The sequence below is a fragment of the Oncorhynchus tshawytscha genome, linkage group LG26 (assembly GCF_018296145.1).
Source record: "Oncorhynchus tshawytscha isolate Ot180627B linkage group LG26, Otsh_v2.0, whole genome shotgun sequence".
Taxonomy (NCBI): domain Eukaryota; kingdom Metazoa; phylum Chordata; class Actinopteri; order Salmoniformes; family Salmonidae; genus Oncorhynchus; species Oncorhynchus tshawytscha.
Window position 1 is genome coordinate 30,220,474 of NC_056454.1, and position 23,145 is coordinate 30,243,618.

The window sequence follows — 23,145 nt, forward strand, 5'->3', positions numbered from 1 at the left end:
ACACCCAGGTACACATGTACAACCCCAGACATTACACCCAGGTACACATGTACAACCCCAGACATACACCCATGTACACATATACAACCCCAGACACACCCAGGTACACATGTACAACCCCAGACACACCCAGGTACACATATACAACCCCAGACACACCCAGGTACACATATACAACCCCAGACACACAGGTACACATGTACAACCCCAGACACACACAGGTACACATGTACAACCCCCCCACACACACACAGGTACACATGTACAACCCCAGACACACACAGGTACACATGTACAACCCCAGACACACAGGTACACATGTACAACCCCAGACACACACAGGTACACATGTACAACCCCAGACACACACAGGTACACATGTACAACCCCAGACACACACAGGTACACATGTACAACCCCAGACACACACAGGTACACATGTACAACCCCAGACACACACAGGTACACATGTACAACCCCCCCCACACACACACAGGTACACATGTACAACCCCCACACACACACAGGTACACATGTACAACCCCAGACACACAGGTACACATGTACAACCCCCCACACACACACAGGTACACATGTACAACCCCAGACACACACAGGTACACATGTACAACCCCAGACACACAGGTACACATGTACAACCCCCCACACACACACAGGTACACATGTACAACCCCAGACACACACAGGTACACATGTACAACCCCCCACACACACACAGGTACACATGTACAACCCCAGACACACACAGGTACACATGTACAACCCCAGACACATACACACTGTGAGAACTAGCCGAGTGAGGTTCTTCCAGACCAATAAGACTGTTACAACAGTTAAGGAGGGCTGGGGCTGAAAACAGGGCTGGAAAACAGGGCTGGAAAACACTCAGCTTTAAAATGTCCCCAACATCTGGTTGTAATAAATATGTATGTTTTGTTCTCAGTCCTCTCTAATGTTATTCAAGTCTATAACAAAAGGAACCTCTCTTATATTATATGGATCATATGTTATACTATACATGTTGAGTACCTATAGTTTGGGCCTCTGTCATGATCCCTAGTGAGTCTGTGGTTGAAATGTAGCCACACTGATGGATTTATATTAAAAACGCTAAGCTCCTTCAAATGTTCAGGTACTCTACCATTTTATCTGGACGTCAACTTGTTTCATGAAATCCATTAGCAAAGTGGTTTTCTCTAAGGATTTGGATAGTTCCACTGTGTTCAGTCCCTATATGTTGCAGCCCTCTTAGATGTCATTGTGGGAGCTGCATTGTGATGTTCATTAGAAGAGCACGGAAGGAGATTTGGAGGCTGAGTTTGTGTAAGCCCTGAATAACTGGATACATGGATTTAACTCAGGAAAGCTGAGAGTTGTATGGAGAAAATCTATTGTAATATGAAGCCGTATATATAAGACTATTATTTCACTCGGGGGGGGGAGATCACTGCATTAAGTGTGATAGGTTATGTATTTCTTGAGGAGAACACAGATCTGTACGTGACTGGAAAGTCAAGGCACAGTTTGACTGGTTGATTTGATTGGTTTCACCTATCCAACCCTCTCAGATCTGGGATTAATTCGGGAAAGGATGGAAGGAAGGAAGGAAGGAAGGAAGGAAGGAAGGAAGGAGAGCAGCCCATCGTCACTGTAGTTCCATCGGGTCAGTACTGTACAGTCCTCCTCCTCCTTAATGAGCTGAGAGACAGCAGGGACGACTGGACAGCTGGACTGGATCCTCCTTCCACAGCGCTAAGGAAAAGACGGATTAAGACTAATATCCTCCTGGAGTACAGACCTCAGGTCCAAGAGAGAGAGAGAACTGAAATGAGAGAGAGGGAATGAGAGACTGGGGGACAGCTCAGAGACCGGAGGAGAGAGAGAACTGAAATGAGAGAGAGGGAATGAGAGACTGGGGGACAGCTCATAGACCGGAGGAGAGAGAGAACTGAAATGAGAGAGAGGGAATGAGAGACTGGGGGACAGCTCAGAGACCGGTAGAGAGAGAGAACTGAAATGAGAGAGAGGGAATGAGAGACTGGGGGACAGCTCATAGACCAGAGGAGAGAGAGAACTGAAATGAGAGAGAGGGAATGAGAGACTAGGGGACAGCTCAGAGACCGGAGGAGAGAGAGCGAAGGGGAAGAGAAGAGGAAGAGAAAAATAATGGGGGTTATGGAGTGTGTGTGATGGATGACGTCTCACCTTCACAGTAATTACGAGCAGCTGTTTCCTGAGGGGAGATCCAGAGCCCAGCAAACTCAGCGTCCAGCCGTACACACAAACCTGCTGAGTAGAGGGAGAGAACAGAGGGAGGGAGGAGAGGAAAAGAAAGAGAGAGAGAAATTAAACAATGACAAATAAACAAAGTGTGAACTCTTACCCTGGCAGACGTAACAGAGCACGGCCCGGGCCAATGAGGAAAACTAACAGCCTTGAGTTATTTTCACCAGGAGGGTAAAAGTCCAGATCAAAGAGAGAGGAAAAGAGAAACAGCTTTAGTGGATGATGTCATTTACCTGTTCAGATCATCACAGATGAACGTGGGGAGAGGAGAATGTCATTTACCTGTTCAGATCATCACAGATGAACGTAGGGAGAGGAGAATGTCATTTACCTGTTCAGATCATCACAGATGAACGTGGGGAGAGGAGAATGTCATTTACCTGTTCAGATCATCACAGATGAACGTGGGGAGAGGAGAATGTCATTTACCTGTTCAGATCATCACAGATGAATGTGGGGAGAGGAGAATGTCATTTACCTGTTCAGATCATCACAGATGAATGTGGAGAGAGGAGAATGTCATTTACCTGTTCAGATCATCACAGATGAACGTAGGGAGAGGAGAATGTCATTTACCTGTTCAGATCATCACAGATGAACGTAGGGAGAGGAGAATGTCATTTACCTGTTCAGATCATCACAGATGAATGTGGGGAAAGGAGAATGTCATGTACCTGTTCAGATCACCACAGCGAACATTTAAATGAGTTTTCCACAGATCCACACAATCTCAGATTAATCCTGATCATGACTCAGGAGATTTATCTGAGATAATCTTCCAGATATATTTCCTCTTTCGCTTCTCTCTACAACCTCAAGGATTTGCAGCTCCTCTTAAAAACTCCTTCTCTTTCATAAAACACACTTGGCTTCGCAAAGCCAGACACTCCCACTTCGAGGCTTCGCCAGACACTCCCACTTCGAGGCTTTGCCAGACACTTCCTCTTCGAGGCTTCGCCAGACACTTCCTCTTTGAGGCTTCGCCAGACACTTCCTCTTCGAGGCTTCGCCAGACACTTCCTCTTTGAGGCTTCGCCAGACACTTCCTCTTCGAGGCTTCGCCAGACACTTCCTCTTCGAGGCTTCGCCAGACACTTCCTCTTCGAGGCTTCGCCAGACACTTCCTCTTCGAGGCTTCGCCAGACACTTCCTCTTTGAAGCTTCGCCAGACACTTCCTCTTCGAGGCTTCGCCAGACACTTCCTCTTTGAGGCTTCGCCAGACACTTCCTCTTCGAGGCTTCGCCAGACACTTCCTCTTCGAGGCTTCGCCAGACACTTCCTCTTTGAGGCTTCGCCAGACACTTCCTCTTCGAGGCTTCGCCAGACACTCCCTCTTCGAGGCTTCGCCAGACACTTCCTCTTCGAGGCTTCGCCAGACACAGCCAGTAGAAGTGATTCTTTGCTTTGCAGCCTCTTAGGATAGTAAATACTGCAGTGTAGGGACTCATATTGAGCACTGGAATCTTTCTGACAGCATCAAATAGAATCATTCTCCCTCCTACACACACACTCTTCACACTCACCTTTGCTGACAAACTCAAATCTGCAGTGAGGACTTGATTGATGATTTCATAAATATGAAGTTGCAGTTCTACATTCTTACATTTTATATCTGTATCCATGACTATCTGTATCCTCACAGTAGCGACAGGCTTGTGTGACAGCTGCAGTTAGATTGGTTTCTACTCTAAGGTAGATCAGTGTCTGTTCTCTCTCTCAGACCCTGTGTGACTGTATAGGGCCTGAGTCGAGCAGCACGGGAGATTTCTGTCTTGTTCATTCTCCCAGTCTCATCATGTTGTGTTCTGAAGATATTAATAAGTGTCTCTCTCTATCTGTTTCCTCCATACAGTACCTGTAACCAAGCCTTTAATTAGAGCCCAGAGCTGGGTCTCATTGCTCCTCTCCTCCAGACAAACTCTTTTTCTCCTCCCTCTCTCCTCCAGATTCTCTCTGTATCCAGGGTTTTGATCCAGGGCTGGGTCTCATTGCTCCTCTTCTCTCCCTCCTCTCCTCTCCTCTCCTCCAGATTCTCTCTGTATCCAGGGTTTTGATCCAGGGCTGGGTCTCCTAGCTCCCATCAACCCCATGATGGCAGGTATCAGCCTGGTCCCTCCTCCCCCTGGTCCCCCCATCATCAAGGAGATCATCCACTGCCAGAGCTGCACCCTGTTCCCCCAGAACCCCAGTAAGACTCATGCACGCACACGCACCAACACACACACACCATCTTGTACAACTAACCATGTGGGGACACACAATTCATTCCCATTCAAAATCCTATCCCCTAAACCTAACCTGTACCCTAACCCTAGCTACTAACCCTAGCTCCTAACCCTAACCCTAAACCTAATTCTAACCCTAACCCTAAACCTAATTCTAACCCTAACACTAAACCCCTAGAAATAGCATTTGACCTTGTGGGGACTAAGAAAAGTGTCCCGTTGGTCAACTTTTTGTTTGTTTACTATTCTTGTAGGGTTAAACACAAGTATAGTTAAACACGTCCACCCATGCACACACACACAGACACACACACACAGACACACACACACACACAGGCACACACACACAGACAAACACACACAGACAAACACACACACAGGCACACACACACAGACAAACACACACAGACAAACACACACAGGCACACACACACAGACAAACACACACAGGCACACACACACAGACAAACACACACAGGCACACACACACAGACAAACACACCCATGCACACACACACAGACAAACACACACAGGCACACACACACAGACAAACACACACAGGCACACACACACACAGACAAACACACACAGGCACACACACACAGACAAACACACACAGGCACACACACACAGACAAACACACACAGGCACACACACACAGACACACACACACAGACACACACACACAGACAAACACACACAGGCACACACACACAGACAAACACACACAGGCACACACACACAGACAAACACACACAGGCACACACACACAGACACACACACACAGACACACACACACAGACAAACACACACAGGCACACACACACAGACAAACACACACAGGCACACACACACAGACACACACACACACTTGCATGCTTTTCCTTCCTTTCGGTATCAATTAATAAAAATACATTGATATATGGACTATGGTCAAGAGTTGTCATCAGATATGACCTGAGCATGCATGATGTTCCAGACCTGCCTCCTCCGTCAACACGGGAGCGCCCCCCAGGGTGTAAGACAGTGTTTGTGGGGGGTCTGCCGGAGAATGCCAGCGAGGAGATCATCAGGGAGGTGTTTGATCCGTGTGGTGACATCATCGCCATCAGGAAGAGCAAGAAGAACTTCTGTCACATCCGCTTCAGTGAGGAGTTCATGGTGGACAAGTCCCTCTACCTCTCTGGTCAGTACTATACTGTATTATACTATACTGTACTATACTATACAAATACAATACTATACACATAATATACTATACTGTACTATACTGTATTATACTATACTGTACTATACTACACGATAATATACTATACAAATACAATACTATACACATAATATTCTATACTATACTGTACTATACTGTACTATACTATACTATACAATACTATACTATACACATAATATATTACACTATACTGTACTATACTACACAATACTATACTATACTATACAAATACAATACTATACACATAATATACTATGCTATACTGTACTACACTGTACTATACTATACAATACTATACTATTCAAATACAATACTATACACATAATATACTATACTATGCCAATGCTATACTATACACGCAACACACAAATGAGATGCTCTACCTCTCTGGTCAGTACTATACTATACTATACAAATACAATACTATACACATAATATACTATACTATACTATGCCAATGCTATACTATACACACAACACACAAATTAGATGCTCTACCTCTCTGGTCAGTGGTCAGCATAACTATGTATTTGTAGCAGTTTTAAAGTATTCCTTTTGATTAGAATATGTATTAACGATACTAACACTGTAGAGGAGTAAAAACAGTGACCTTGTGTCCTGAAGCTCAACACTTAAAGCCGTTACACCAAGACAGGAGCAGAAATAGACTGTAGCTGTGCAGGCTGGAGATGTGCCTATTGATGAGGAGGACTACATGAATAGTTTTGCATTATGAATAGTTGAAAATGTAGAGTTTGTCCTTTCGATTTGCTAATGATCTTTCTGGTTGTACATGGGGTAGAGAAGGTACGCATTTGTAATACTACTTTGAGTGTATCTGACTGTGGGAGTATGAGTTTACATGACTGTATACATCATTTGTCCACAGTATGTTTGTCTGTGTGTTGAATGTCTCTGTATGGTTGTGTTTAGTGTACCCGACCTCTAAATGCCCTGTTTCCCCAGGCTACCGGATGCGTATCGGCTCCAGTACAGATAAAAAGGACTCAGGGAGGATGCACGTGGACTTTGCTCAGGCCAGAGACGACCTGTATGAGTGGGAATGTCAACAGAGGCTGCTGGCCAGGGAGGAACGACACCGACGCAAGATCCACGAAGACTTCTTCCGACCACCCTCGCCACCTCCCATCATGCACTTCTCAGACCACGAGGCAGGACTGCTTGCGGAGAGATTGAAAGGTGAGAGGACAAATGAGCATGGTCGCTCTGAGCCCAGATTCGGCGGTGGTGTTTGGTTGGTTGTTTGGTTTTCATGATAAAGTACTGATGAAGTACTGATGTTGTCTGGATGTTCTGTGCCTCTTATAGCCACCCATCCCACAGCTGACGCTCAGTGTGTGTGCTGCAGATGGACCATGGTGGTGTGTAAATGTGTGTAATCTGTAAACTGGTCCAAGCTGCACACTGTATTGAATACTCAGACATGCTTCATTTATTCCTGGTCCTTATTCACAGTATGGAAACAATCAAACATACATTCTCATGATTGAAATCTTAGTGTAGTACAGACAGAGCAATGGAACATGATGTTATGGTGATTTGATATTGGGAAAAAAATCTGACACGATCATGTTATGTTACAAAAATACTGTTTTCGTTTCTAATTTCTTCTATCATCTAAATGAGTTATTGATCTCACTCTGTCTGCTAGAGCTCTCTCAGACACACTACCCATTCTCTCTCTGCATGAGAAATACTGTCATGGCTTCCCTTCCCTTCATCATCCATCTACTGTGTTACACTAACCATCATAGCAGCATGTGAACATTCCTGGACAGAGAGCCAAGACATCATGCTGTGTTATCATCTGTTCTTTACCGAACAGACAGAGAGACGTAAATAACTACATGTTGGAGGGGGAGAGAGACACAGAGAGACACAGAGACACAGAGACACAGAGACACAGAGACAGAGAGATGAACCTGGAGAAGAGTCCCCTAAGCAAGCTGGTCCTGGGGCTCTGTTCACAAACACAAACAGACCCCACAGACCCCCAGGACAGCAACACAATTAGACCCAACCATCGTCTTCTGCTGGTGGGAAATGTGTTTTGCTGGGGGATCATTTGTTTTCCCATCCTGTGCTTTCCTGCTAATATTCCCCCCTCTCTCCTTCGCTCTCTAATTTCAATTCAATTCAAGGGGCTTTATTGGCATGGGAAACATATGTTTACATTGCCAGAGCAAGTGAGGTAGATAATATACAAAAGTGAAATAAATAATAAAAATTAATAGTACACATTACACTCACAGAAGTTCCAAAAGAATAACGACTTTACAAATGTCATATTATGTCTATATACAATGTTGTAACGATGTGCAAATAGCTAAAGTACAAAAGGGACAATAAATAAACATAAATATGGGTTGTATTTACAATGGTGTTTGTTCCTCACTGGTTGCCCTTTTCTTGTGGCAACAGGTCACAGATCTTGCTGCTGTGATGGCACACTGTGGTATTTCACCCAGCAGATATGGGAGTTTATCAAAATTGGGTTTGTTTTCAAATTCTTTGTGGATCTGTTTAATCTGAGGGAAATATGTGTCTCTAATATGGTCATACATTTGGCAGGAGGTTAGGAAGTGCAGCTCAGTTTCCACCTCATTTTGTGGGCAGTGTGCACATGGTCTGTCTTCTCTTGAGAGCCAGGTCTGCCTACGGCGGCCTTTCTCAATAGCAAGGCTATGCTCACTGAGTCTGTACATAGTCAAAGCTTTCCTTAAGTTTGGGCCAGTCACAGTGGTCAGGTATTCTGCCACTGTGTACTCTCTGTTTGGGGCCAAATAGCATTCTAGTTTGCTATGTTTTTTTGTTAATTCTTTCCAATGTGTCGAGTAATTATCTTTTTGTTTACTCATGATTTGGTTGGGTCTAATTGTGTTGCTGACCTGGGGCTCTGTCGAGTCTGTTTGTGTTTGTGAACAGAGCCCCAGGACCAGCTTTCTTGGTGGACTCTTCTCCAGGTTCATCCCTCTGTAGGTGATGGCTTTGTTGTAAAATGTAACAGATTTTTATAATTAGCGGGTATCGGCCTAATTCTGCATGCAGCGTCTCAATTTGGTGTTTGCCCCATTTTGTGAATTCTTGGTTGGTGAGAGGACCCCAGACCTCACAACCATAAAGGGTGATGGGTTCTACAACGGATGCAAGTATTTTTAGCAAGATCCTAATTGCATTTTATGTTCCTTTTGATGGCATAGAATGTCCTTCTTGCCTTGTCTCTCAGATCGTTCACAGCTTTGTGGAAGTTACCTGTGGTCTCTCTCAATTCAATTCAAGGGGCTTTATTGGCATGGGAGACATGTGTTAACATTGCCAAAGCAAGTGAGGTAGGTAATATACAAAAGTGAAATAAACAATAAAAATGAACAGTAAACATTACACATTCAGAAGTTTCAAAACAAAGACATTACAAATGTCATATTATATATACAATGTTGTAACGATGTGCAAAATCTCTCTCTCTCTCAATTCAATTCAAGGGCTTTTATTGGCATGGGAAACGTGTTAACATTGCCAAAGCAAGTGAGGTAAATAATATATAAAGTGAAATAAACAATAAAAATTAACAGTAAACATTACAGAGAAGTTTCAAAACAATAAAGACATTACAAATGTCATATAATATATATACAGTGTTTTAACAATGTACAAATGGTTAAAGGACACAAGGTAAAATAAATAAGCATAAATGAGGGTTGTATTTACAATGGTGTTTGTTCTTCACTGGTTGCCCTTTTCGTGGCAACAGGTCACAAATCTTGCCTCTCCCTCTATGTGCTATACTCCTTGTCCCCCTGTTCCACTGCCTCTGCTCTCTGTTCAGAGTGTTGTTTGAAAGTGTTCTGTTTCTCCATAATCATATTCATTCAAACAGCCTCTGGTTAATGCTTTTACATTCTCAGGCGGGTAAATAGCTTAAACATGTTCATTACCATATTACAGAGCATTACTCGGTCTCTCTTAATTAGTTTCTCAATTGCTAAAACACAATTTCTGAAACGTTGCTCATTTCCTGAAAATATTAAACACAAAACCTCATCTTCAAGCACTATTTACATAACCTCTGACTCCTCTTGCAAAATGAAACAGTCGCCTCAAAACAGTTTTACCTGTGTTCAAAATCAAACACTGCTCTCAAATCATAAACAAAGTTATCAAAATGATATACACTGTCACGGTTTTCTGGTGAAGGAAAGTCAGACCAAAATGCAGCGTGGCTATTGCGATCCATGTTTAATGAAACAAAGTAAACACGAATCAAATACAAAAACAATAAACGTAACACGAAAACCGAAACAGCCTAATACTGGTGCAAAGTAACACAGAGACAGGAACAAGGACAATCACCCACAAAACCCAACACCAAACAGGCTACCTAAATATGGTTCTCAATCAGAGACAATTATGAACACCTGCCTCTGATTGAGAACCATATCAGGCCAAACATAGAACTAGACAAACTAGACATGTAACATAGAATGCCCACTCAGCTCACACCCTGACCAACCAAAACATAGAAACATACAAAGCAAACTATGGTCAGGGTGTGACAGTACCCACCCAAGGTGCGGACTCCGGCCGCAAAACTTGAACCTATTGGGGAGGGTCTGGGTGGGCATCTGTCCGCGGTGGCGGCTCTGGTGCTGGACGTGGCCCTCACTTCACCGTAGTCTTAGTCCCCCACCTTGTCCGCTTCCGTGGCCTCCTAGCCACGGCGACCCTACTTAATGACCCCACTGGACTGAGGGGCGGCAGCTCGGGACAGAGGGGCGGCAGCTCGGAACAGAGGGGCCTCTGGCGCCTCTGGACTGAGGGGCTCTGGCGCCTCTGGGCTGAGGGCCTCTGGCGCCTCTGGGCTGAGGGGCTCTGGCGCCTCTGGGCTGAGGGGCTCTGGCGCCTCTGGGCTGAGGGGCTCTGGCGCCTCAGACTCCGGCAGCAGCGGCGGACAGGCGGGAGACTCCGGCAGCAGCGCCGGACAGGCGGGAGACTCCGGCAGCAGCGCCGGACAGGCGGGAGACTCCGGCAGCAGCGCCGGACAGGCGGGAGACTCCGGCAGCAGCGCCGGACAGGCGGGACGCACTGTAGGCCTGATGCGTGGTGCTGGCACTGGTGGTACTGGGCCGAGGACACGCACAGGAAGCCTGGTGCAGGGAGCTGCCACCGGAGGGCTGGTGTGTGGAGGTGGCACTGGATGGACCGGACCGTGAAGGCGTACTGGAGATCTTGAGAGCAGGGCTGGCACCAACCGCCCTGGCTGGATCTTCACCCTAGCCCGGCAGATGTGGGAAGCTGGGATGTAGCGCACTGGGCTAAGCACGCGTACTGGGGACACCGTGCGAACCACCGTATAACACGGTGCTTGACCAGCACCACGCCCGCCACGGTTAGCACTGCTAGTAGCACTGTAGTGCTGAGATGGCACAGGACGTGCAAGGCTAGGGAGATGCACAGGAGGCCTGGTGTGTGAGGCTGGCACAGTCTTCACCAGACCCCTAGCACGCACCTCAGGATGAGTATGGAGAGCTGACCCAGGTGTCATCAAATCCCGGACACGCTCCGTCGGGCGAATGTCGTGTCTCATGCACCAAACCAGCAACTCCCTCATATCTCTCTCCTCCAATCTCCCCATTAACTCCTTCACAGTCTCTGCTTCGCTCACCTCCAACACCAGCTCTGGTTCTGAGCTCCTCCTTGGCTCCTCACGATAAACGGGGGGAGTTGGCTCAAGTCTGACTCCTGACTCTGCCACACCCCCTGTCCCCCCCAAGAAATTTTTGGGGCTGACTCTCAGGCTTCCGTCCGCGCCGCCGTGCTTGCTTCACCAACCTCATTCTCCTGTAACCTTCCGCGCACTGCTCCATGGAATCCCAGGCGGGCTCCAGCACTCTCCCTGGGTCGACCGCCCACCTGTCTATCTCCTCCCAAGTAGTATAGTCCATATTCTTGCTTTCCAAACCGTCCTCCCATGTCCATTCCTCTTTTCGCTGCTGTTGCCCGTTACCACACCGCTTGGTCCTGTTGTGGTGGGTGATTCTGTAAGGGTTTTCCTTAGGTGAAGTAGAGGCGGACCAAAATGCAGCGTGATTATATTGATTCATGTTTAATAAACAAAGATAAACACGAACACTACAAAACAATAAACGTGCGAAAACCTAAACCAGCCCTATCTGGTGCAAAACACAGAGACAGGAACAATCACCCACAAACACACAGTGAAACCCAGGCTACCTAAATATGGTTCCCAATCAGAGACAATGACTAACACCTGCCTCTGATTGAGAACCATATCAGGCCAGACAGAAATAGACAAACAAGACATCCAACATAGAATGCCCACTCAGATCACACCCTGACCAACCAAAACATAGAAACATACAAAGCAAACTATGGTCAGGGTGTGACATACACTCTCAAGCAGTCAGTAAACAATACACAGAAAAATAGAAAACACATTGTTCAAAACATACAATTCTCAGGGACAAGTACATTTTTAATCTAAAAAAATATTCATATTTTTCCGTCATTGTCTTTTGATGAAAGAAAACATGTTCTATCATAGTGGCTCAAAATGGATCAGAAATTACTACTCTGCTTTGCTCTTTGCAATTTTGTTTTTTGTTCTTCCTCCTCCTTGTACCCCTATTTTTACAGTACTGTACCCTGCATCTCACAAACTTGTCCTTTGTCTCTGTGATACTGTAATTCTTGTTCTTTGTTGATATAAACCTGCAACCAGTCAAAATCTATTGCAGTCAGTAATGTTAATAAATGGAAAGCACAATGTTCAGGGCCATACAATTCATCCATTGTACAGCATACAGCCTACAATGCACTGTACTACAGTATCCATTCTCAGACTTTCTCCTTCCCACCTTCAACAACCTGTTTGCTCTCTGAACTGGCTTATATTGGTTGTGTTGCATCATTTGAAACAGGTTAAATCAATTTTGAGTGGTTGTGTTCAATCAATGACATATGTTCTCTATTTGTATTTGATTGTTGCCACTTGTGTTTACCAGTATGGATGACATGTGCATTAGAGTGCAGAATGTGGTTTGAGAATGAGAATGTGTTTAGAGTCTAAGTGAGATCTGCAAATTGTGTTTTACCATGTGAAATGGTTTAAGGTATTGACAACAGACTGCATAATTAGCTAAATGAGTCCAGGCAACTGAGAACTTTGTTCAGCCAATGGGTTTTAGTGTGTCAGCAATTGATAAAAACTGTAATACAGCTGCTGCTGCTATGAAGGATTGTTATTAGCCTTCACACTGAGGCTGAAGCAGAGGAAGGCGAACTGGTGGTGACAGATGGAAGAAAGAGGAGGGGAAGGTAGAGGGCGAGCAAGAGAGTGTGTGTGTGTGTTTGTTTGTGTGTCAGTGTATGTGTGGGTTTGTTTGTGTGTGTGTCAGTGTTTGTGTGTGTGTTTGTTTGTGTGTCAGTGTATGTGTGGGTTTGTTTGTGTGTGTGTCAGTGTTTGTGTGTGTGTTTGTTTGTGTGTCAGTGTATGTGTGGGTTTGTTTGTGTGTGTGTCAGTGTTTGTGTGTGTCACATTTTAGGGTGGGTAAACACTTTCACACAATAAAAAAGGTTTACCCTACACTACACCACTGGCTATTACTCTAGAGACTTTCTCTAAGCTCTCCATTAATATTACACAAGCAAAACACTGTGTGATATTTTTATTTGATTATTCATTGAAAAGGGGAAATAGACTTTCATTATTCCCAGTGTTTGCTGGCCCACAATACCTTCATGTGACTGCATTATAATATGACTGCATGATTGTACGCTGCTGCCTCTCCTGAATAGGACTAGAGCTGTGAGGTGAAAAGTATTTTCAGCCGAGCATCTGTGTGCTCTCAGGTCGTGTTGCAGTGGGTATTGAACTCATTAAACGATGTCTAATTCACTCTGCGCTGTACAATCGGACACGGCTCTGTGGCACTTTTCAATTATTATACAAATGTGAAAAATGCACTCGACAAAGGCCCACCGAGACACAGACAGTTAGAGGCTACGCTCGCTCAACAACCAGTTTCAAACCCAGAAATGCATTTTGTGTTCAGAACACACTGTGTGGTCTCATCCACAGGCTCTCAGAAAATATGAAACAGTCTGATAGGTAATCTCCCCATGCTGTTCAGTTCCTGTGCACTGAAGCACGGAGGGGAAGATAGAAGTAGAATTTCTTCAAAGTGCATCGCCATATAATTTCTTTCTTTGAATACCCAAGTGAATTTTTGTAGGCTTTCAGCTTCACTGTTGAAACCTGTTTGGGATAGGGGGAGGTATTTTCACGTCCAGATGAAAAGTGTGCCCAAAGTAAACTGCCTGCTACTCAGGCCTATAAGCTAGGATATGCATATAATTGGTATATGTGGATAGAAAACACGCTAAAGTTTCTAAAACTGTTAAAATGATGTCTGTGAGTATAACAGAACTTATTTGTCGAAACCCCGAGGACAAACCATCCAGGAATGTTTTTGTTGTTGAGGTGACTGTGTTTTCAATTGATTTTCTATGGGAATCTAGTTTTCTGAGGCATCTGGTTGCAGTTCCTAGGGCTTCCACTAGATGTCAACAGTCTTTAGAAATTGGTTGATGTTTTTCTTTTGAGTAATGAAGAAGTATGGCTGTTCAGACTGAGTGTCGAGTCTAGTGTACTGTTGTGTTTGGGGCGCGCAACCTCGCCCTCGATCCACTTCCATTTTATCCGCTATTGAATACAGTTTATTCCGTCTTAAATTTAATTGATTATTTACATTTTAAAATACCTAAAGTTGGATTAGGAAAGTTGTTTGAAATGTTTGTACCAAGATTACAGGTAACTTATTAGATAATGTGTAGTCATGTTGGGCGAGTTGGAACCGGTGTTTTTCTGAATCAAACGCGCCAAATAAATTGACATTTTGGATATATAACGACGGAAATAATAGAACAAAAGGACCATTTGTGATGTTTATGGGACATATTGGAGTGCCAACAGAAGAAGATCTTCAAAGGTAAGTCATTAATTATATCGTTATTTCTGAGTTTTGTGTCGCGCCTGGCGGGTTGAAATATGATTGACATGTGTTTGTTTGATGGGGTGCTGTCCTCAGATAATAGCATGGTTTGCTTTCACCGTAACGCCTTTTTGAAATCTGACACAGTGGCTTGATTAACAAGAAGTTAATATGTATTTTGGTGTATTGCACTTGTGGTTGTATGAAAGTTAAATATTTATATTTTGAATTTCACGCTCTGCAATTTCATCGGATGTTGTCGAAACGTTCCCCTAGCTGTAAAAATTAAACCCCCAGCCTTAAACCTCTCCCCTCCTTCTCCCCCATCATCCCCCTCCAGATGACCATAACTTCAGTGAAGCGACTGCGGTCCTGTTCACATGGATCGACCGTGGTGAGGTCAACCGGCGGTCGGCTAATCACTTCTACTCTATGATCCAGTCGGCCAATAGCCACGTCCGGAGACTGATGAGTGAGAAGGCCCAGCACGAGGAGGAGATGGAGCTAGCCAAGGAGACATTTAAAAACTCCCTACTGGCCATACTGACTCAGTGTAAGCATCTAACTAGACACACTGTGCACTACCTGTAACACTTTATTGACCTAAACCCTTCCTAGACACAGAGAACTACAGGTACCTCTCACATAGCACTAAAGACCAGTATTTCTACACAGCTGTGCAGTGATGAGCCTGTAGTTAGGGAGGGTGACAGTAGTCAGAGACCAGACAGAGGTAAGTACAGTACAGTGTCCTGAGGAAACCTCTGTGTGTCTGTCTGGAGCTTACTACAGGAGAGGACCAGCTGATATACCTACTGTACCTCCCAGGTAGGCATCATAGTACAGTGTTCATCCAGCAGCACTCTCAAACAATGTCAATGTACACTATGGACTGATATTGAAATTATATGAAATACCATCTGGAAAGACAATGACACAACAGCACGATTGATCAATGGCTTATGGCTGTTTGAATGGTACTATTTAGAGTCTTATTTGTTATGCTCAACACTGAGAAGAGAAATGAGCTATATAGTCCTCTGGTGTTGGTTTAATATGAAAATCCATGAAGCAAAGTCCCAGAGATATGAAGTAAATCACCAGAGTGGACGTAGAGGATGATGAGGGGGTGTAGTTTTAATGTTGACCTGGTCACTGTGCACTTGTCCAGTAGTAATAATGACACTATTTATTAAAGTTCCTGTTTTTTATTGAAGATGAATATGACAGTTTGCAGTCAGAACAGAGCCAAGCTTTAAAGGCAACATTCTTCTACTGGTGGGGAGAATAGTGATGACTACAGTAAATACAACACTTCCAAAAGAGTTAGGAATGATTAATGACAAAATACTAATTTTATGTAAATTCAATAGTTTGTCTAGTATCACAAAACTAGCCATCCATTGTAGAATGTTGTCTTTGTCAGTCCTGAAGGAACTGAATCAGCAGGTATGAGATGTAAGTACTGTACAGCACTGTGAAGGAGACACCAGGTTACACTATAGCCAGCATTTAACCTAGGAGGCCCTACAAACCAACAAAAACAATGTGTCTAAATCACAGCCCACCCAATGATTCTCAATATGTTGGTGGGTGGTAGAGGAAAATGCAATGGGATCCACTAACCCAGGCTGGCACGATGAAGCTCCTAGTGTCTTCTCTGTGGTGTTGTGCCTGGGTGGTACAGTAGTGCTACATAAAGTCTTGTCTTGACTCTCCTGTTCACCCCAAGTCGAGCAGATCACGGCTGTGTTCACCGCTGCCTCCAGGCAGAAGGCATGGGACCATTTCACTAAAGCGCAGCGCAAGAACATAGACATTTGGAGAAAGCAGTGTGAGGTTGGTAATCTCTCCTTACCCCCCTTCTTCCTTGTCATGTTTGGACCCCTCAGGACAGGAGAGATTGACAGACAGACATTCTAGAAGGATTGAGTCCTACTGTGTTTCATGTTGCCGTTGTTGCAGACTGCTGTGCCCTCACAGATACACAGACAGATAGACAGACAGCCATGTTGTTCTGATCTACAGATGCGGTGTGTTCTCTCCTACAATACTACAATACTATTCGTATACTTTTTTCTCACATTGATGAAACACACACACGCGCGCAGATGACAGTAACTAAAGATCTGAGGCCTCCTAGAAAGTATGAGTGGGTGCTATGGCAACAGAGGCTTCCAGGGTTAAGACAGATCAATATTTCATTGGAATTATAACAAGTCAGCATGCTGGAACATTCTCTACAGGAGGGAAACATATTATGTTAGTTAACACTTTCATGAGAACTAAACAAAAACATCCTATTGATCTCATGGAATGGGGATATATTTGGTTGTAGAAACATTACACAAACCTAGATTTGAAACCTTGATTATTTTACACCACCTTGGTCTTGATTTGGCAATTTGGAGAACATGCCGATTTATTGAAGTGAATTAAAAGTAATGACCAGGTATTTGAGAGTGTCTATCTGTGAGGGACAGCATTATCCAGGCAGATGTTAAAGACATGATCCAGGAACTTTGGCGAATACTAAGTATTTTTTAAACCTCCTGCTTTAGGCTGGATGTGTCGATGTATTGGTCATACACTCATAATCTATCATTAGAATTACCTCCATTAGGCATGGAATCCCTAGTTTGAAAGCGACTGTTTTTCTGGATGCTGTGCTGCGCCATTTTCCCTACATTTCCCCCCACCTGGGCCAGCCCCCTAGTAATTTGAGTTCTAGCCAATGAGCTTCAGCCCCTTGCCATTTAAGTGACAGCTATCAAGATGCACACACAGCAAAGCGAGAGAGAGCAATGACGTGGTGCACATCTCTGCAATTTCAGGGGACCACTTTAAACTTGTGAGCGCGACCTTCAGAACTACTGGCTAAAATGTATACAAAAATACTGGAGAATCTCTTTAACTTTATATGACCCTTCATACCGTAAGCCCTCTATGGTCATACTGTACATGTCTCTAAGTCAAGTCAGTGAGAATCATGCCATGTCTATTCTCAAAGCAACCAGAGGTAAGGCATTGATGTGGAGACACTAACAGTAAACATTACGGAGTGAGTCTTGCTAGCATGCCACCATTGTGGAATCCTTTGTTACAGTTCAGTAGTATGCTTGGTAAGTGTTCAAGTAGTTCAAGTAAGGGAACCATGCAGTCTGAACCGTCATGGATTAACTATGACAAATGGCTGTGAATTAATTAGCTACTGATGTCAGTATCAACATGACAGTAATATGAAATTCCAGTTTTATTATGAGCTGATAAAGGAGTTGGCAGAAATCAGGAGATCAGATAAGTCTCCAAACACCATTGGATTTCTCCGTCTTCATGCCGTACTGTAGTTTCTAAGAAAAAGGATCTGGCTGGTTCAGTACTACAGCTGAGGTTTTCTGTGCTCACAGTCACACATAACAAAACTCTCCCTCCAACCCTCGCTCCCTTTCTCTCTCTTCCTTTTCCTCTCATAACTCTATCCCTCTCTCCCCTAGTTGAGTCATTGCTAAGCATATTTACTTTATTTGAGGAGAGATTTCACAGTGGTGGTATTAGACAGCCTCACAGCTGAGGCAGTACTAGTTATCAGAGCAGCTGGGAGAATGAGATGATTTCTATGCTCCTCTGTCTTTAGCGTGTGAAAAAAAGGAAGCATTCAAACTGCCCATGGGCACAGATCTAGGATCAGTTTACATTACCCTCTAAATACTAACCTTAACCATTGCAGAAGGAAAACAAAACTGAGTCATTCCATGTCATTTCAGCAAGCCATGCTTCGGAGATTTGGGCGAGATGGTGGGTGTCGAAATCCTCGTTCTTGTGCTTTTTGAGCTGGAATGACTCATTTGACCATAGTTCAGTCTCTAGGGGTAACTGGATCCTCTTCCACCACATACTCTGTCCACAGGTACAATATATAAAGTTAGTAACCATCCTTAAAAGGGCAGTCTGGTTGAAACCATTTTTAGACAGGCATCTGGTTGGCTGTATAGTACTGAGACACTGAGGTGTCCTTGCGTTGTGTGTGTCCTTGTGTTGTGATGTGACAGGAGCTGCGGAATGCCAACAGTGAGGAGATCATGGGGATTCGCCGGGAGGAGGAGATGGAGATGTCTGATGATGACTCGGATGAGAGCCCCTGTAAGAAGATACGTAGGGAGGACAACGGTAGGTCAGACACAGGCCCAATCCCAAATGTACTCCTAGGTTCTAGGCCCTAGCGCTTGTCTCCTAGCTGCTAGCCCCTAGGCACTGGTACCTTTTAATGATGGCAGACCAGTGTAGCTCATAAATCACCAGACTGCTACAGTATATATTGGTGGTAGATGTTCATGGCCTGTCACACAGCCCCAGAACCATAGACACTGCCAGTCAAATGGCAGGAAGAACAATCTAGCAGCTGGGATATGATGGGATGTTCTAGATGGGCTGTGGTGGTACAGTGACCAAGCTGCTCAGATTTAGAACACTTCACAATCTATTACTGCTCTGCTCCAAAGCTGCAGCCTATTCTAATGCCTGCTGAAGGAGTCTGTTGAAAGGACAGCAGTGCTTTACTGAGCCGCTCTGAACAGCTCCCTTTGATGTGTCCTGAATACATTACATGTATGGAGGAGGAGAGAGAACAATATAAACCTCTACTTCCAGTGACTCAGAACCTCACAGGTTGGGTAGAGAGTTGACTCACTGCAGTTTGTGTGTGTATGTGTGTGCATGCGTGTGCGTGCATACATATGTGTGTGTCTTGTGTCTAACCCCACCCCCCTCCTCCTCTCCAGGTGTGTGTCTTGTGTCTAACCCTCTCTCCCCTCCTCCTCTAAAGGTGTGTGTGGCCAGTCTGGGGCCTCTCTGAGGGAGGAGAATGACTCTCTGCGCTGGCAGCTGGATGCCTACAGGAACGAGGTGGAGCTGCTGAGGAAGGAGCAGGGCAAGGCCTGCCACCCCGACGACCCCGAACACTCCCTCAACACACACACACACCTGCTACAGCAGAGCATGCACAACATGCATCAGGTACATTATTACACCATCTACACCTGGATCATATTCCACCTGTGATTCCACTGTTGGGATTGTGCTGATACCAACAGTAATTGATATATAGTACCATCAATAGAATACAGTGCCAACACTCTCATCACATGCTGCAAGGATGTGTACCTGTGCTTTCACTAGCAAAAGGTCATTGAAGGCCAAAGCACCGGTACCTAGAAACAAAGAGTATTAGGGACAGTGCAGCTACAGTACACATCACTCTGATTTATTCTGACTGTCCTGTCTACCGCATTCACACTCCCTCCCTTTACAACCTGACCCAGACAGACCACAACACAGTCAGACCTCTGTCTGCTGTTGTTCCTTGCTTACTGGTGTCTCCTCTGTGTTCATCACCCTCTCTGTTGTTGTTGTCCTCCCAGCACTGTCTCCCTATCTAACTGTGTTGTGGTCTATTGTGTAACTGTCCTCCTATCTAACTGTGTTGTGGTCTATTGTGTAACTGTCTCCCTATCTAACTGTGTTGTGGTCTATTGTGTAACTTTCTCCCTATCTAACTGTGTTGTGGTCTATTGTGTAACTGTCTCCCTATCTAACTGGGTTGTGGTCTATTGTGTAACTGTCTCCCTATCTAACTGTGTTGTGGTCTATTGTGTAACTGTCTCTCTGTGTGTCTCCATATCTAACTGTGTTGTGGTCTGTTGTGTAACAGTCTCTCTGTGTGTCTCTCTCTCCTCCCAGCAACTGCTGAGTCTGCAGGATCAGCTGAGGAGTAAGGAGGTGGAGCTGGAGCAAGCTAGAGACGAACACAGATACCTGGAGGGAGAGGTCCTAGCCCTGAGAGACAAGGTGAGAAAACATACACACACACAGACACACACACACACACGAGTGTGGAAACTCGCACTCACTGATCCAGATGGGAGTGTAGGGTTCTGAGTCATGATGGTTATCAAGATATAGAGAAATAAATAGCAAAAAGAACCTCCTTACACATAACAGTACCAGGGTGTCCCTATTACTGATCTGTACTGTATCGTATATGAGTACAGAGGCCCCTGAGCTCTGTAGGTTTGGCTATTGGGTTTTTAACATACCGAGTAACTGACAAGGATAGAAATGTATTTATAAACTGGGTGGTTTGAGCCCTGAATGTTGATTGGCTGACAGCCGTGGTATATCAGACCGTATACCACGATTATGACAAAACGTTTATTTTTACTGCTCTAATTACATTGGTAACCAGTTTTATAATAGCAGTAAGGCACCTCGGGGGGTTGTGATATATAGCCAATATACCTCGGCTAAGGGCTGTGTCCAGGCACTCCGCTTTGTGTCGGGCGTAAGAACAGCCCTTAGCCGTGGTATATTGGCCAAATACCACACCTCCTTGGGCCTTATTTCTTAAATATAGTGAAATATACAGACTGCAGGAGGGAGTTAAGGACATGGTTTTGATGTAGTGGCAGTCTAGTATTCATTTTGGCAGGCTACTATAGCTGTCTCTTCAAATATTCTCTTATTCTCCCTCCTCTTTATCTATCTCTGTCTCTGTCTCTTTCTATCTTTGTTTCTGCACAAGTTGCTCTCATCCCCCTCTCCTCTCACTCTCCACCCCACTCACTCCTCTCCAAGCCAGCCAGACTCTGAAATGGCTCAAATGGCTCAAACTTCCTCTCAAGACGGTCTGAGAGCACAGGCAGCAGGCATGTGTGTTTGCTTAGCCCTGCTCCACCCTGGTCCCTCCCCCTTTTAACCTTCCATTCATTCCATTTTCATCTGTTATCAAAATGAAAAGAAACAAATTAATACATTTACTCAATAAAATGGTATTTTTCAAATAATCTTTCTCAAAAACGTTGTACACTGAACAAAAATATAAACGCAACATATAGTGGTGGTCCTATGTTTCATGAGCTGAAATAAAAGATCTCAAACATTTTCCATATGCACAAAAAGCTTATTTCTCTCCAAATTTGAGCTCATCCTTGTTATTGAGCATTTCTCTTTTTCCAAGATAATCCATCTACCTGACAGGTGTGGCCAATCAAGAAGCTGATTAAACAGCATAATCATTACACAGGTGCACTTTGCGCTGGGGACAATTAAAGGCCACTCTAAAATGTGCAGTTTTGTCACACAGCACAATGCCACAGATGTCTCATGTTTTTCCACCAGAGCTGTTGCCAGATAATTGAATGTTCATTTCTTTACCATAAACCTCCTCCAACGTAATTTATAGAGAATTTGGCAGTACGTCCAACCGGCCTCACAACCACAGCCCACCTGTTTGGCGTTGTGTGGGCGAGCAGTTTGCCGATGTCAACGTCGTGAACAGAGTGCCCCATGGTGGCGGTGGGGTTGTGGTATGGGCAGGCATACGCTACAGACAATGAAGTCAATTGGATTTTATCTATGGCAATTTGAATGCACAGAGATACCCTGATGGGATCCTGAGGCCCATTGCCGCCATCACCTCATGTTTCAGAATTATAATGCAGGAATTCACAAGGATCTGTACACAATTCCTGGAAGCTGAAAATGTCCCAGTTCTTCCATGGCCTGCATACTCACCAGACATATCACCCATTGAGCATGTTTGGAATGCTCTGGATCGACGTGTACGACAGCGTGTTCCAGTTCCCGCCAATATCCAGCAACTTTGCACAGCCATTGAAGAGGAGTGGGACAACATTCCACAGGCCACAATCAACAGCCTGATCAACTCTATGTGAAGGAGATGTGTCGCCTTGCATGAAGCAAATGGTGGTCACACCAGATACTGACTGGTTTTCTGACTACAGATGCATATCTGTATTCCCAGTCATGTGAAATCCAGAGATTACGACCAAATGAATTCATTTCAATTGACTGATTTCCTCATATGAACTGTAACTCAGTATATTAAAAAAAATTGTTGCATGTTGCATTTATATTTTTGTTCAGTATATATTGTCCCATATAATAATCGGTTCTCTTCATTTTTTGTTCCTAAAAATGTTTACCCCGACTTTGAAAACTACTGGCCTACAACATGGTCAAGCAAATGAATGGTTCTGACAGTTTACCAAACAACTACTGATTTAGAACCACACAGACAACAGGAGCACTGCCTTCACTATTCCAGCACCATTTCAACATAAACATTTAAATATCATCATGTGTGTGTGTGTGTGTGTGTGTGTGTGTGTGTGTGCGTGCGCGTGTGTGTGTGTGTGTGTGCGTGCCGTGTATGTGTGTGTGTGTGTGTGTGTGTGCAAGTAGAAACAACATGTTGACTTGTAGACTAGATGAACCCCAATGCCATCCTCTCTTTCATGTTGGCAAAACGATCTGACTGTCATTCAGTAGTACAC

General features: G+C 44.5%; 1 protein-coding gene across 1 annotated transcript in view; it reads left to right on the forward strand.

The window, feature by feature from the left end:
* enox1 (ecto-NOX disulfide-thiol exchanger 1) overlaps window positions 1-23,145 on the forward strand; it is an 84,785-nt gene that overhangs the window by 55,640 nt on the left and 6,000 nt on the right. The window contains exons 4-11 of the mRNA XM_024389539.2: window positions 4,338-4,496; window positions 5,514-5,720; window positions 6,729-6,962; window positions 15,135-15,347; window positions 16,527-16,633; window positions 18,844-18,961; window positions 19,617-19,807; window positions 20,531-20,638. Coding sequence (XP_024245307.2) covers window positions 4,338-4,496; window positions 5,514-5,720; window positions 6,729-6,962; window positions 15,135-15,347; window positions 16,527-16,633; window positions 18,844-18,961; window positions 19,617-19,807; window positions 20,531-20,638 — 1,337 coding nt within the window. The remainder of the gene's footprint in view (window positions 1-4,337; window positions 4,497-5,513; window positions 5,721-6,728; window positions 6,963-15,134; window positions 15,348-16,526; window positions 16,634-18,843; window positions 18,962-19,616; window positions 19,808-20,530; window positions 20,639-23,145) is intronic.